The sequence below is a fragment of the Odontomachus brunneus genome, unplaced genomic scaffold, assembly GCF_010583005.1.
Source record: "Odontomachus brunneus isolate Ranch 3 - 2012 unplaced genomic scaffold, Obru_v1 Obru_scaffold_055, whole genome shotgun sequence".
In the NCBI taxonomy this organism is placed as follows: Eukaryota; Metazoa; Arthropoda; class Insecta; order Hymenoptera; family Formicidae; genus Odontomachus; species Odontomachus brunneus.
In genome coordinates this window covers 513,421-530,998 of record NW_022639505.1, presented here as the reverse complement: position 1 = coordinate 530,998, position 17,578 = coordinate 513,421, and the positions used below count along the sequence as shown (strand labels likewise).

At 33.4% G+C, this 17,578-nt stretch overlaps 1 protein-coding gene across 1 annotated transcript in view; it reads right to left on the bottom strand.

Annotated features, from left to right (window-relative positions):
- Positions 1-2,799: 2,799 nt before the first annotated feature.
- The window catches only part of LOC116845669, a 72,288-nt gene continuing 57,509 nt past the window's right edge, over positions 2,800-17,578 (bottom strand). The window contains exons 3-4 of the mRNA XM_032818666.1: positions 15,368-15,547; positions 2,800-4,209 (exon numbers count right to left, since the gene is read on the bottom strand). Coding sequence (XP_032674557.1) covers positions 3,827-4,209; positions 15,368-15,547 — 563 coding nt within the window. The 3' untranslated portion in view covers positions 2,800-3,826. The remainder of the gene's footprint in view (positions 4,210-15,367; positions 15,548-17,578) is intronic.

Genomic DNA, 17,578 nt, shown 5'->3' with positions numbered 1-17,578 from the left:
TCTTTTGTAATTAAAATATCATGTAGCAATAGTTAATTAAAATTAATTCGAATAAAAACTTTGATAATGTGGGTTTATTGCAACATCAATTTAAAAAAATTAATTTTTGTACTGAGGAATAATTTGATCGATCACTGTACTTTCAATACATTTCAAACAGTTTGTCTTCTTTGTTTGTGTGCCATATGTCAATCAGACGCTCAATTCGCTTAATCACTGCTTACTATTTGTGACGATTTTCTTAGATATTTTTCATTTTAATAGCTGCTAGAAGTTTTTTATAGAGTTAAGATCTGAAAAATTTTCTGGCCAGTCAAAAATATTCACTTCTTTTTCACTAAAAAATCCTGTGACTTTAGCTTTATGGCATTGTGCAGAATTTATTAATTATAAATATATATTCATCATTTAGATACCATTCCTGGACCAAGGATAACAAACAGGTATTCAATATTAGCTTATGAAATCGTCAATTTATGTGTGTAACTCTAATAATTTGATCAACCATTGTAAATTTAGGATAAGGGAAACCGAAGCTATATGGCTGCAGGAGTATGTCGCTTACGTGCTTTTTTAGTATTTATCTTGAGAGGAATAGTGGTGAAAAATCGCAAAATATGATCTTTTTAGGACATAAATATTTATTCCTGAGTTTTATTTAAATTGGAATAATATTACAGTTAAAAAATAAAAAATACTGATTTGCTAATAATGAAATAAATTTTCGAACCTCTTGAAATTTTGTATTAATATTCTCCATTATAACTGAATAAAATTAAGCGATATGTTACTAATTAGCATTAAATTTATTACAAGTGTATGCTATATTGTTTTTAGTGATAAATGTAATTTCCATTCATAAAATGATTAAAATAGAGCATATGGATGGATAAGATAAAGTCGGCCTACAATTAAAGGCCAGCAGGAGAACTGTGGAGGACTCTCGCGAAGAATCTGGAACTACTAATCAGGATACATATTTTACACGTGGCCTTCTTTATCCTGCGTTACTGGGTACCAAAATAACATTCGTATTTAAAAGGCTATGTTCGTATTTTGATTATTATAAAACAATATATATTATTAACAGGTTTGTGGTGGGCATTAAGGCCTTATGCTTTGAAAGCCTTAAAATCATGCCTAACTTTGACTTTTTATGAGTAAATAAATTGTTTTATTAAAAATCTGTTGAAAACACTTTATTATACATATGTTAAAGTATACCAAACAATTTTTCTTTTTTTTATGTACAAAATGACGGACTTTACTGCAAAACTATTTTTCATTCTCCAACAAAACGATGCAAAACGGTGTATTAAGAAATGTATAATCATCCTAAAAAACTTTTGAATTATGTAGGGATTTTGCAAAATATTGAAACCTCTTTTTGCAATTAACATTTTTGTACGAAATTTTCTCAGTCAAAATGACAAATTTTGTAAAAATGTCCATCATTTCATAAAAAATCAATATACTGCAAAACAGCTAAATACTTCAAGAGTTTTCAGCATATAGATGATAATACTTTTTTCAATTTTGCTCTAAGGTCAGCCATTTTTGTACATCCGGAATTTTGTACACCGTTTTGCACGGAGAATGAAAAATAGTTTAGCAGTGGAGTCCGTAAGTCATCATTTTGTATGAAAAAAATAAAGAAAAATTGTTTGGTATACTGTAACATATGTGTAATAAAATTCTTTATTTATAGATTTTTAATGAACAATTTATTTATCACAAAAAATTATCAATGTTAGGCATAATTTTAGGACATTCAGGATGGCATAAAGCTTTAAAATAGAAGAAAGTTACCTTTATTATGTTTGTACAGTCAGTTACAAGAATTAGTTGCCTGAGAAGTTGTAATTTCGAAATTCTGAAATATAGACCATCTAGGTCTTCCCTATTTTCTTTTATTGGATCTTAGCTAACATATATCTCAATAGTAACACAGATCTTTTGATCTGTAATATTCTAATGTATGCACGGAGAAAAATAATTTTGCTTTTTTAGCAAAATCGTCGTTGCTACTTCATATTCGTAGTGACATAAAAAAATGTAGTTGACTAACTAATTAAATAATTTTACTAATTATTCGTTATCAGAGTAGAAGTAGTTTCGTTGCCAGGATAGAAAAAATTTGTTGAGTGTATTTGTTCTAAGAATTACGTTAATTTGCTATTGATGCAAAATAATGTATCCTTAGCAGATTTATTTGCTATCGGAGCAAAACTGCAACTGCTTATACACAGAGAAAACGATGTGGTTGAATCAAATAAATACTTTTTTAAAATAGTTTAAACGAATTTTTTGACTGATCTAACAAAATTTTGTTCGAAGCAACAAAAATATTTGCGGCTTAGTTCCAAAGAAATATTTTTATTGTGTCAACCAAATAATTTGTTTGGATTCCAAAAGAAAAATTTATTTGATTCAATAAATCGTTCTCTCTATATATAAATCTATCATGGTTCTTACAGCAAAATAATTTATAGATTCAGCAAATTTTATCCAGTAAATAGTAATTAGTACTCTTAGCAAGTTTTTTTGCTGCCCATATAATAACGAAAAGATTTTGCTAGATCAGCAGAAAATTTGCTGGGCCAGCAAATTATTTTTCTCCGTGTATATCTGATCTCACTAAGAATCACTCGCTAAGAAAACTCGCTACAAAGCAGACTTTGTGTAAAATTTGTTTATAATGAATAACGTAAATTTAAGAAACTATTTTATGTTATAGAAATTACGTGTTTTAAAGCGAATAAAACACAGGGGATGTGATATCGATTAAAGAATCTTCAGTTTATGTAAGATTAACGTTTTATTCATAAATGTACAGAGACCTCCAGCCAAATGCCTATCAATAAATACATGTACACAATTAATTACTCTTCAGCGGATATTGCGATTACAAATTAAACGAGATACAAAAATTATTGCGGAGTTTCTTCGATTGCAGGTGGAGCGCAGCGACGAGGCACGTTTGATTACTCTTGTTCAGTCAGTTCAAAATTCTCTTGTACCATAAACTTTGCTAATACAAATAAATATGATTACTTTTATATGATACTTTAGGTTGAAATCGTCGAATAACGCAATGAACGCAATGAGCATAATCATTGTACGACATAATCGTTCGCACGATTCACTTTAAGCTATATATTTTCGTATTTTGTTTGGAAAACGTTTCTGAAGTTGTTCATTATCAAACATCGAGTAATCGAACCACCAATAACGCACCTGTCTTCCCGTAGAATCGCTAGAATTCCCATAGAATTCTTTGATAATCATATTAAACAAATTAAAATTATTTTTTCTTTCTCTCATTTCCTCTCTTTTATCGCATGAAAACTTCATTCTTGGGTAGAAGAAGCCGCCTAAACGGAGAATTTATAAAATTTAGGAAATTCATTTAAAAGTATGAAAAAACAATAATGTGAATAAACAATAACGACAATCAACAGATTCAATGGCAATTACCTAAAATTTACTTCATCGTAAGATACATTATTTCACAATTTTTGTGCTAGAAATTACAATTCTATTGCAATGGCGCTCGCGAATCCTATGTAACGTCCAATGCGATCTTGGGGAAGGACCGATCACCCGAGGACCAAGGATGACACGATCACCACGTGGAAATCGCATGCCCCCATTGGCACGTGTCTCGTCGGCTCCGCGTTGGTAAGTCTAGAGAGGGAAAGATGGAGAGAGAGAGAGAGGAGAGAAAGACAGAGAGTCGGGGGAGGAAAGGAGGGAAGGAGTGGGTGCTGATGTGACGCTGATGGACGATCGTGATCAGCGCGAGTCAAGGCTGACCGCGATCGCATTAAAGGCGGATACCGCGGTTGGTGTTGGCGACATAGTTCAGCAGCTCCTCGGAGTCCTCGCAGACAAACGGCTTCTCGTGGTAGCACGCGACGTCGTGCCAGGCGATGCCGTCGTTGTAGACATTGTTCAGGACGGACATGCAGGACTCGTTGGTGCCGTTGATGTCGTACTCGGCATTGTCCGGCTGTCTGACCTTCTTGTGGCCGGTCTGCGACCACGGGTTGAAGCCCCAGCCGTTCGGCGACTGATTTGTAGGCGCCATCTTCTCGCGATTCGCCGACCAGAACCAGCCGTAGAGGGACTTGGGCTCGAGGTCACGTCGGTTCTCGCAGCCCTTGAAGTCGCAGAGACGTCCGGACGTCCAGATGTACGGCACGTCGTCTGTGGAAGAAGAAGATAGATTCCGCATGAGAAAACCTTGTCGCTCACCGACACTATTGTCATTTCTCCGGATAAATTTTTAGGGAAAGACGAGTAAGACTTTCTCTCGAGAAAAAGCACTTTTTATGGTAAGAAATGATTCTTGACGAAATAAAGGCTGCTACAGTTATTTTATTTTCTTAAGACAGACGTAAGTTTCTTGTTTCTCACAACCCTATTTACATTTTGCTTCTTTTGGCATTAGCTGAAGACTCTTGCTTCAAATAGCTTACTATCTCATACATTTGTTGAAACTTAGTTAGGAGGTACAGTTAAATTGTTACTTCCACCGCGAACATTTAAATTGATTAGCTAAAAAGACTAGTTGGAAAAGTAGACTAATAGGTACATTGAGTTATTGTACCATGTGTATAATCTAATCACGACTACAGACTGCGATCTACTTGCGACTAGTATGCTAGGAAGTTAAGAGGCTGAAACATTCCATATACTTGATTTTGCAGTCTAAGAGAGTTTTAATTATATTGTTATATTGCTGCAGACGTCGCCATCACAGCTCATATAGCGCGTGATCATTCACGAATCTTCTTTTATTAAGGCTCCTGGCCTCTCGCATTGTTTATCACTTTTTAATGACATCAGAAGCGAGAAAATGCATGCTAAAAATTCTTGCAAAATACGTTAAAATAAAAATATATATTCATAAAGTAACACTTGCAATCGATTAAACAAATTTGTAAGATATTCCATGCACTTTCCTTTTGCTTTAACAATCAATAATTTGTCATAAATTAACGTGACATACAATTCATCTTCTTAATCTATTACTTCGTCTATTTCTATTCAGATTAATTTACAATAATTTATTGCTTGTTAGAACAAAAGGAGAGTGCACGAAATATCTTACAAATTTGTTTAATTGATTGCAAGTATTGCTTTATGGATATATATATTTATTTCAATGTATTTCGCGAGAATTTTTAGCATGCATTTTCTCGCTTCTAACGTTATTAAAAAGAGATAAAGAATGTCAGGAGCCTTAATAACTTAGAATTTTACATGGTTGTTCACAAAATGATGTAGAAATTTTTTATTCCGTTTGACCTAATTTACCTGTACATACATTACGGTTTCTCTGTGAGTTACCGAACAACCTGTATGGGTAAGTCAACAAAAAGTGAATACTTTACATTTTATTTTTACGTATTTTGATAAAAAATTTCGTAAAACATCTTATTTATTTCTTTGCTGACTTTACCTTAACTTTACCTTTACCTTTACTTTTGCAGAGAATGAGCGAGCGAGAGAGTAAGCGAGAGAGCGAGAGAGAGAGAGAGAGAGAGAGAGAGAGAAAAAATAAATAAGAAAAGATAACGATAAGAACAAGCAACTCCAGAGAAATACTCGAGTACTTGTGTAAAAACTAAAAAAACCAGATAACCCGAATTGACACCGACTCGGCAGAGTTTCCAAGCAAAATCGACTCGCAGAAGAGTCATCTTACTTTCGCCCGTGCAAAAAGATCCATTGCAGCGCGCGACGCCGTGATATAAAAAGATGAGACTCTCCAGCCTCAACCCACTTCGAGACCCCCGCATTTACCTTGAAAACTGCGGTTGCGCTCGTCCAGCTCGCCTCCGTAGCCCGGCCTCTTCGTCGTGACGTGTGTCGCTCTCGCGACGAGCGGCTCGTCACTATCGCGTGCGATAATTACGATTAAAGCGACAGCGAGATCTGACAGATCCGTCTGTTTGCGTATTCGCGTTGATTCACGGTTACCGAGTTATCAATTTTCGGTTCGCGTGCAACCACACGATTGACATCGAGGTTTCACTTGTCCGGAGCATCGATTAATCCGTCCTCAAATTAATTTGCGTCAACTCGACGTGTCGAAACGGCGCATCGAGTGATTACTCGTCAAACGAAGCAATCGAGGTAGCTTTTTAATTTTGATCAAATTTCCCAAAATTGCGTCTTGGGGCAAGGAACAACACTGGGGGAAAAAAATACGGAATCGAAAAGTTACGAGAGAGACTTGCTTTTAGGAACAAAATATGTCTGGATAAACACTTGTGCTCGGTTGAACAAATTGTATAGTTGCTAGATTTGGTTTTCGAGGTTGGAGCTGCGTTTTCTTTTGGTTCAGTTGGAAGCAAATAAATGACAAAAAATATATAAGAAAAAATAATAATGGGAGTGAACAATTAGATATTTGAATATATCCAGTTTTAGTATACTCAAAAAAATATAATCAAACTTTTAACAAAATCCTCTTGTGTCAGACACAAGTCCTCTTGTCTCAAGAGGATTCTTTTTTTTAAATTAAATAGAAAATATTCTAACAGCCAAAAAAAGAATTATAGTTGTAAAGTGCTATTTTGTGTAATTTTATTTTCTAAGAAACTTTGCTGAGTTTATCTTAATATTTTTGCACAGAAATATTTTTGCAGAGAGAGAGAGAGAGAGAGAGAGAGAGAGAGTAGGCGAAAGAGGAGGAGAAAGATAGAATAAGAGAGAGCGGGAAAGAATGAAGAATAAATAAAAAAAAAAGAATGATTAAAAAAGAATAAACAACTGAATAAACATTCGGACAATTTTGAGAAATATTTGTACTTGTATAACAAATATTTGTGTAATGACTAAAATACTCGGATAACCCTAATTGTGGAAATACTAAGAATAGTATTTCTATTCTAATGAAGAGAAATAATATTGTGCTTAATATATTTTTCTTTTGGTTTTAGAAAAGTCTTTTTGAAGTTATATATACGAGAATTCAGCTAAAGGTGACATATTGTTTTTTTTAAGTATATACTTAAGATGTATTTCCCTATACCGCTAAAGCCTCTAATATTAAATTATATATTTGCTACAAAGAATTATCAATTAATTAAATGGATAAGCTTTGATCAGCAATTACATCAACACAACTCACATAACAGGCGTGTCCCAGAAATGTATTAAAAACTTTCCAAAGATGCCCTACTTTTTTAAATGTGTTTTGAACGTCTTTAACTCATCAACGCCCAAATGTGCTGAAATTTTATGTTTATTTGAGTCATTTACTTACTTACTTATTTACATTTACGGAAATGAGGTCTGTTGTTTATAAGGAGTATCATTACTACCAATTTAGATGTCGCTCTATCGAACAGCTTTGAGAAAATTAAAAAAAAAATCGCAATTTATGCAAAATGTTTATAAAATAAAATACAAAAACGTATGTCTTTGGGGCTAATTTTTTCTTCTTTCGCTATTTTCTCCATAAAAACGTGTTTTGCTCGAGAAAGTGTCTAAAACATGTTTTCGACATTTTAACTTAAAAAATATACCATGGGTATTTTTTTCAACAAACATGGCGATACCAAAATAGCGATCAATTTGAAATGTTTAATTCGAATTTTCATTTATATTTGATAGTCGAAATTGTTTTACTATATAATTATTATGTAAATTACTATATAAATTACTATGTAATTTTGTAGTAGTGTCGACCTTAAAACAATTTCGATAACCAAATATAAACAAAAATTCAAATTAAACGCTTCAAATCAACCGTCATTTTGGTACCGCCATGTTTGTTGAAAAAAATACCTATGGCATATTTTTTAACTTAATGTGTCGGGAACACGTTTTAGACACTTTCCTGAATGATACTAACATGTTTTTATATAAAAAATAGCGGAAGAAGGAAAAATTAACTCTAAAAACATGCGTTTTTTAATTTTATTTTGCAAAAATTTTTGCATAAATTGCGCCTTTTTAAATTTTCTCAATGCTATTCAATAGAGCTACATCGAAATTGGTAGAAATGGTATTCTTTATAAACAACAGACCTCATTTCCGTAATAAAATAAATGGCTCACATCAACGTAAAATTTCAGCATATTTAGGCGCTAATGGGTTAAAACTTGTTTGAGACATACAGTGTTGTGTAAGCAACGCGTATTGCTGGGCCAACGTACAATTTATTTAATGGATACATTTTTCCCTTAAAGGGATACTGAAGCTGAAAACTTTACCGACAGAACATTGATATTTTTCTGTAAAATTCACATCGTATTGGACGTACAGTATAATTACAAATGCTTTTACACAATAAAAGTACGTCCAAAAATAAATTAAACATTGCTCAATATGTGACGAAAACGAAAAAGAAATTTCAAGTATAAAATCTCAATTAGTGTAATACTTGCCTAACCTAAAAGTTCCGCAGTTTGTATGTACCGAAAGTGTGGATGCTTCAAACAAAAAAATTCTGAAGAACATTGCCACATCTGACTTTAGAAGCTTAGAATGTCCAAAAAGTTTGCAGAAACATTCCTACACATGCGTGATTAGGTTTTCTGCTGAATATGGTAAAACAAAGCTATATACATTCCACTCTAAGAAAAGGCATGTAAGAGATTTAATTATTGCCGCTTTTTCGCGATGCTGATTGGTTCTCTCGCTTAGCTCACTTCATGTGAGCTGCGGCTTACTTCATGTCGTTTGCGCCTGTCAAATTATCAGGTAAATAACTGTCATCGTGTTGGTTAGCTCATGAAGAAAAGAATACAGAAGAGATATAAATTATAAAAATAGAAGAATAGAGAATAGAAGAGTAGAAAGAGAAAAAAGAAAGGGCAGATAAAGAGAGAAACATATTATTTAGGCAAAAATAAGGGTAAGAATAAGGTAATTTTATAAGGTAATTTAAAAGATTATTATAATAATAAAGATACTAAATAGCGCACGCCTGTAATGTTCTAGTTATATAAATTCTGTATGTATAAGAAATTCGAAAAGAATAGCGTGATTGTATTAGTGATGATTGTTCCTGCGTTATCGACGTTGTTCGAGTTCGTGATCGACTTCAGTATCCTCTTAAACGAGGAGGTAATCGCCGATTCTGTCGACTCGACCGTTTTTTCTCAGTGTACGCATCGCGACGAGATACATCGACAACTTTTCGTCACGTCTTACACGTCGTCTACGTTTACGACTCTTTGCAAAATGTTAAAAAGAGGACCGTTGGAGGAGCAGGAGCGGTAAAGGTGTCGTAAAACTGGATAAGTTCCGAGTAAGACCCTTCGGTTAACAGTTCCTCGAGTGCACTTAAGAGCGTCGCGCTGCAGTCAAAAGGTCTCCAGGAGACGCGGAGGAAACGAAGGCGGCTGAAGGACTCTTCTTCGCGAAGAAGAGAGAGGCGTCGTTAATCATCCAAATCGTAGACGAAGTAATGTACCGTGGCTCAGGCAGGATGATTTCGAAATTGCCGAATGATTATTTCGCGCGCAAATGAAAGTTGCCGCGGTGAATTGTCGGTGTCGATATTAATGAGCCGCTACCGACGGCTACGTCGCGATGCTGTGCATTGTGCTGTAACTTTCTAACCGAGATCGTGCTGTCGTCATCGTCACATATACTGTTAAATATTGGAGGGTCAAATTTAAACCAATTTCTTGAGTTAAATAATATTTAGTTATTATTTTTAACTATCATGTGTGTCAAAATTTACTATTTTAATACAAAACATGTGTTTAAAAAAACAACCATATCTAATAAACCCATTTAAAACACAATATTAAGTCATTTTTTACTAAAACAAAGGTTACATTAACGTATGCACGTATAATAAAAAATAAATTTTAGTCAAATTTAATAATTTCTTAAATTTAATAATTTCTTAAATTAAATTATTTAACTCCATTACATTAGTTAAATTAACGACATATTTAGTAGGAGCAGTGGCGACTTATAGGAATGGTTAAAAATAACTCAAATTGAGTATAATTTGACACTACGGATTTAACAGTGTAGGACATGCGGTGTCAAAAGGATCACTCAAGTCGGTCCTACGATCAAAAAATAAACCCATGGACTCGTGACTCATTATATGTAAAAATAACGTTAGCGTTACGGGATTTATACAAAAAATTTCGATGTTTGAGGGATGCTACAGAGTGGATGACAAACTCCAAAAATGTCGATAACATAATCGCCAGAACGTTAAGTTAGATATGCATTGAGACGGTCACGCTACACTCTCTTCACATTCCTGGCACATATAAATCTTACATATATATTAGGTGTACAACTTTGCTTCCGCCGTTTTTTTTCCAAATGTCGAGGCTTTATTGTAAAAAACTGGTTATACATTTATGATTCAAAGTATTGTCCATCGCTGGCCACTACTTTCTCCCATCTTTCGGGCAGCTTATGAATCCCGCGTCGAAAAAACTGGTCATCTTTTGAGGCGATCCACGAATCGATCCAATTTTTTACTTCTTCATAAGACCGGAAGTGCTGGTCAGCCAGGCCGTATGCCATTGATCGAAACGAGTGATAGTCAGAGGGAGCAACGTCTGGAGAATACGGGTGGGATAGGACTTCCCATTTCAACGTTTCCAAGTATGTCTTGACCACTTTCGCAACATGGGGACATGCGCAACATTGTCATGCTGCAAAATCATTTTATCGTGTCTCTCGTTGTATTGCGGCCGTTTGTCTTTCAATGCTCGGCTCAAACGCATCAATTGCGTTCGATACCGATCGCCTGTGATTATTTCAGTCGGTTTTAACAGCTCATAATACACTACGCCGAGCTGGTTCCACAGAGCATGACCTTGGAGCCGTGAATATTCGGTTTGGCCGTCGACGTGGAAGCATGGCCGGGAACTCCCCATGATTTTCTGCGCTTGGGGTTATCGTAATGAACCCATTTTTCGTCCCCAGTCACAATGCGATGCAGAAATCCCTTCCGTCTTTGCCTTTCAAGCAGCTGTTCACAAGCAAACAAACGCCGTTCAACATCTCTCGGCTTCAATTCGTACGTCACCCAATTTCCTTGCTTCTGAATCATTCCAGTGGCTTTGAGGCGTTTTAAAATGGCTTGTTGAGTCAATGATCGTGCCATTTTTCTTGATTTTGACACGAGTCTTGATCAAGTAATGCCTCCAATTCTGCATCTTCAAAAACCTTCTCTCTTCCACCGCTATGCCGGTCTTTGACGTCAAAATCACCGTTCTTGAAGCGTTGAAACCACTCACGACACGTTCTTTCACTAATAGCGGCCTCACCATAAGTATTTGAGAGCATTCGATGAGCCTCAGCCGCAGATTTCTTCATATTGAAGCAGAAAATTAAAACCTCCCGCAAATGACGAGAATTTGGCTCGTAAACTGACATTTTCAAACGAGAATAACTTTATGATGCTGACACAAATCGACTAATGGTTCTATGGGGTTATGTTGACAGATGCCCAAGTTTATTGTATGACGTCTATAATCTATTTATTTCGACCACTTACCGCTAAAGCCATCTATAGAAAAACGGCGGAAGCAAAGTTGTACACCTAATACCTTTTTTTAGAATATTACCTACATTGCACAAAAATATTACATCAACATTGAACTTAAAAAACTTTTAACTATGTTGCTAAAGATGTTCAGCCAGTTTAGTCTATCATGCCTGATATATTTTCTCACGTTTTCTCTACATTTTACAAGTTGATTGAGTAAATCTAGATATTTTTTCGTATTGATTTTTGTATATCTTGTAGTCTCATAGATAATCAAGTGTCATTAATCGTAGGTGAGGCTGCATATGAGTCATTCTCTTCATAATTGATTTAGTAGTAAATTGAATGAAAAAAGAGAAGGAGAAGGAGAGAGAGAAAAAAAGAGAGACAGCATATAGATATCGAAGCATATGGATTGAGTAGCTTAATTGACAAAGCATTTCCTTCCAGGTCTTTCTTATAATCATTAAAATTTGCTGCAAATATCTAACGATGTTTAGCGGTGCCATGTTTAGTGCTTTCCACTTTACAAGAGTCACATTCTAACGCGGTAATACATTATATACGCAAGATAAGAGATTGGGTAACTCAATAATTGTCCGATATCAGGGAAACTACTGTAGAGTACAGCTGGAAGAAGACATTTCGCCCACACGGGACTCGTACATCAATTTGTACTAATTATGCGATTTCGTAGCGGCCACACGCGCGTACATTGTAATGCGTAAATCAAGATAATTGACACGTGCATTATTATCAATCATATTACGACAATATTACTACCTAGTTAGTTGTAACGTCTTGCCTAGTTAGTTGTAACGTCTTAACAAGTAAGAAAGAAAAGTTCACGTTTAATTTTTGACCGAGTTCTTTTCACAGTATTAATTTTACTTGCAATGAACGGGAGGAAAGGCGACGTGATTTGAATAATTAAATACAAAAGAGAAAGAGTAATAAAGAATGAGTCAAGCGATAGAAATAGCTCAGATAACATACATGTCTAAAAGATGTCGTTTAGATATCTTATGAAAGACGTCTTATGCAACATTTTGCATTATCTGGGAGGTGATCATGCTGTAAAAGTTTTACAATGTAATCATTTCCTCGTATAAAAAATGGCTTGGCACTACAACTGAATTTCGTTAGCTTAGCAGATCTTTAGCAGTAACAAACAGCTAGGTTTTTATGTTAAAATAATTTACTTCTAAAATTTTACATAAAATTATTGGTTGTATCCAATGAAGTTTAATGTTATAGCACGATAGATATAATGTTACAGCAAAGATGATAGTAAAACATTAATAAAAAATATAGTTTATATCCACATAACATCAAATTCAATGTTATTATTATCAAAACGTTATTAATATTATTATCAAGACGTTGCTGTAATATCTCAGGAAAGTAAATGTTTTATATTTTTTGCAATACAATGTTGTAGTAATTTTCTCTGTCGGAGAGCAGTACGTTGATACTATTGAAACGTTAGTTGAAAATGGTACTGTATTTATATTTTGATAGGTACTGAAGTAATATTTTGATTTAAACACAAACCTTAAATTAACTTGGCAAAGGTTTATTAAAAGTCTCGGAAAGTAACATTATAAGTTCAGAATAACATCCCTACTATCTTTAGCAACATAATTAAAAGTTTTTAAATTTTAGCAACATAATTAAAAGCTTTTTAAGTTTAATGCTGATGTAATATTTTTGTGCTATGTGAATAATATTCTAAAAAAAGGTATTTGTTGAGATAACTAATTCTGTGTTGCTGTTATACTAGAGAAAAGTTGGTATACTAACAAAATGATTTACTGTAAACTAAAATCTACAATAAAATATCTTAAATTGGATTTGTGATCTTTATGAGCAAATGCATAATTGTTTTTATCAACAATTTCTTTACAAGTAAATTCACTCAGTCATAACATTACAGTTTGTTTAGCAAATTACGGACTTGTTGAATCAACCAACCTATTTTTTCCCGTGTAAATTCATCTGAAAGTTATTGTCCGCCCGGTAACTTGAAAGTACGCCAACATTCGTTTCGAATTTAACTCCCACTGGCCAATGTTTCTTTCGTAATTGAATACCGAATGAGCCGTATAAAGATTTACGATTAGTGGGAAAAAAGTTGCCACTTTAACCTCGATGAATTTCAGAACGTATCGAGTATATCTAGTAGAAAAATGTATCTTTCGAGAGTTACTAAAAAACAACTTGTCCCATTGAACATCAGATGATGCGTCCTGATGAAATTCATCAAGGTGAAAGTGTCGCAACCTTTCTTTCACCGACTATACGACATTACAACAGTTACAATGGCGCCAACGACAAGTCGATGAATTCAGCGAGACGATATACAGGGTGTCTCAGATTATTTATTCTCTGCAATTCTTATGGAAACAGATTGAGGTAAAAATTCTTCACTGTTTTGCGATATTCGAAATAATAATTGAGCTATGAAGTAAAAAGATTGGTGAATGATCACGCGTGATATGGCAGAATTATAGTGCCGATGTTATTGTGTGCTTGTATATTAAGACAAATTGAACAAAAAATTATTTTGAAAATAATTAGGTAGATTTTCAGTTATTAATGAAGGAAAATTGTAACATAATCGTATACGTTAATGCACAAATCTTCTTTAATTAATAACTTTAATTAATAACTTTAATTAATACCTAAAAATCTATGGTTATTTGCAAAATGATAGAGGACTTTTTTGTTCAGTTTGATCTGATGTATATAACAGCAGACGGCACCACTGCAGCTCATTTATCATATCACGCGTGATCATTCACCAATTTTAAACCCTTTTTAATCCTTTTTTAACCAATTCTTAACTCTTCAAGTCACGAATTTTTCTGCACAAACTTTTTCTTTGTTTAATCAATATCTGGAGGATTTAGGAGTCACTAATTACAAATTTGAAGTCAGTTTTTGAAAATTCAAGATGGCGGATTCAATATGGCGGACGACAATTTTAAAACTCCCTTGATTTCCGTGAAAATTGATATCCGAGGGTTTTTGGCGTTGCTGATCATGAATTCAAAATCACTTTTTTGAAGTTCAAGCTATTCATAGATTCAACTTTACTCATTTACAGAAAGAAATATAACTTATCCCGATTGTTGGTATTTCAGCTTGCCATATTGAGTTCACCATCTTGAATTTTGAAATTTTTGAGGTTGTGTCATCATCTTAAAAGGCATCAACCAAACCATTTTTTCCATTGGTTTACTTTGTAATATTTTTAGCAAATGAATTTCTTTAAAAAAAAAACTTTTTTTACATCAATTTATTTATGAATAATTAAATTTGTAAAATTTAATGTTCTATGCAGATGATTCTATTAGGAGAACATCTAAGCTTCATAATGAATCCACATTGAAAATAAATCTCTATAAATTAGTTTAAATTCGTAAAAACTGTTCTAAAGAAGGTATATCATATATGACTATATACACTATGACTTAAAGGGTTAATTACTATTTCGAAATTTATTGCGAATATCGCAAAACGGTACAGGACTTTTATGTTCACCTCAATCCGTTCCCACAAAAATTGCGGAGGAGAGTTTGGGACACCCTATGTACGCGTTTACGAGATCTCGCGTTCTGAATAAAAATGATTTTGCCAATGTGTTTTTTTCTTTATTCGCGAGGATTATCGCAACTGCAAGCACGATGTCAAGCACACTGTTCTTTATTCATGAACGTGAACGCGGTCGACTCCGGCCGACTTCGTCCTCCGATCGTGCACTGGTCTCGTACTCGCAGTTGCGACAATAAAGATGATTCACGGTGGAAGGATGCGTTATTCCCCGGTGAGAGTTTCGTGAGAGCCGGGGTATCGCGCGAGACAGCTACTCACTCTGCTGGATGAGCCTGAAGATCATGTTGTTCTCTTCTTGAGTTTCTATCGAGATGAGGTCCATGCAATACTCTCTGCAAATGTTCCTGGCGTCCAGCCAGTCCACCTTCTGATTGGCGTGAGCCGACACGTGTCCGCTATAGAAATAATTGTGACCTCGGAAGTTGAACTGCTTCGGTCCTGAAATATATATAGTTTATGTATAGCGAATTAATACGTTAAAACACAAGAGCTTTTAATAAGAAAAACTGAGAAAGATAAAAGTCTCAGGACTATGTAAATTTTCTTACACAAACTGCAATTGAGCTAAATTAAAGAAAAACCAAGTCAGATCAACAATTAGACGTAGCAATGTGAACTGCAAGATTTAGTCAATGGTAAAAGATTAACGAAACTGAAGCGTAGTAACATATAAACGCAACTAGATAGTTACATGCATGTGTGTGTGTGTGTGTGTATGTGTGTACGCGCGTGATATAGATATTCTTTCAACTATTAATAGATAATCTAATTGAATAATACAAGAATTTATATTTCTGGAAATATAACTGGAATTCAAGTAAATCAGACAAAAAAATTAAAGGGAGAAACAAGGGCGATTGGTACACTTTTTTAGAATTTCGACGTTACAACTTCTCAAACAACTAATTGTTGCAATTGACTATATATACTAAGAGAAAAATTATATTAAAATCAACAAATATTTCCTTGATGGGTGCCATTAACATATTTACTTAAATCTACATTCTCTTTATTTATATCAAATATTGTTTATCTAATTTAAATAAACAATATTTGGTTTAAATAAAGAGAATATAGCCCAGACAACATAATGTCTAAAATTTAGACATAAGATGTCTTAAAGATCATCTTTAAGATGTGTTTCAAATGATTTACGTATAAATGTCTTTAAGGCGTCTTAAAGATTATCTTTAAGATGTCTTATGTCCCGATTTTAAACATTATGTTGTCTGGATAGATTTAAGTAAATATATTAATGGCACCCATCAAGGAAATATTTGTTGATTTTAATATAATTTTTCTCTCAGTGTAGACATAATAGAGACAACTTTCCTTTATTTTTATGTCCGCAATGATTCTGTAAATTGTGTATTTTTTTGCAATAACTAAAATACAGACATGCTGCAACGTAGCTATTTTGTTTTGGTACCAAATCAAGTTAGCTAATAACTCGGAGTAAGAAGGATTTTACACACGTAAAATATGTATTTTATTCTGATTAGTACATTAAGAAAAAAATATTTAACAATTAATAAATATTTATTGGGAGGTACCATTAGAATGACCGAAAAAATATGTCATCTGGTACATATTTACTTAAACATGTTCCAAAAAAAATAACCTGCGATTTTACTTTTACTATTCCTTTCACAGTAAATAAATAAACAAAGTACATGGAATACCTCTTTGGATCACATACACACACACATATATACACAACTAGACCGGGTCAATTTTATAATTGTCACATTAACTATAAAGCTCGGTGATGACCTTTCTAGAAACTCGAAATTATTTTGATTTCTTGCGATTATAATATTTTAAAAATCTCTCTGTTCTTCATTAATAATAACTTCTAAATATACTAAGAAAATAATTTGCAAAATATAGGTATACTTTATATGTTAATAAATAAATAAATAAATAAATTACAATAATTTTTATAATTCTCTTAAACTTGTAATTTCAAGTTTGTTTTACACAAACAAAAAATTAAACTAACACAAAAATATTGCTGAAAGAATCAAGGTAGTTATTTCATCAAGTATAACCTTATAATTGAGTTTATTTATGTCGATTCTACATAAACACACACATAAACAAAATTGTTGGATAGATCTTTTTTGTAATGTATGTGTGGATGAAGATTCTTACAAAAGAGTATCGAAAAATATCAGGCGATAAATACAACCAATAACGTATCGGGTTATTTTAAGATCACGTCGTGAAACTAAATTTCGCGAGCTTATTTTGTTTCGAAGATTAAAATAGTACCCCAATATTTTTCTGAAGAATTGGGACTTTTAGATTGCTGTAATATACAATCTTTTGAAATTGAATTTATTTAATTCAACTCGAGTTATTTCGATGGATCTTTTTTATAGTATACATAACGTATTAATATGTACTATTGATATTAATATATATATATATATATATATATATATATATATATATATATATATATAT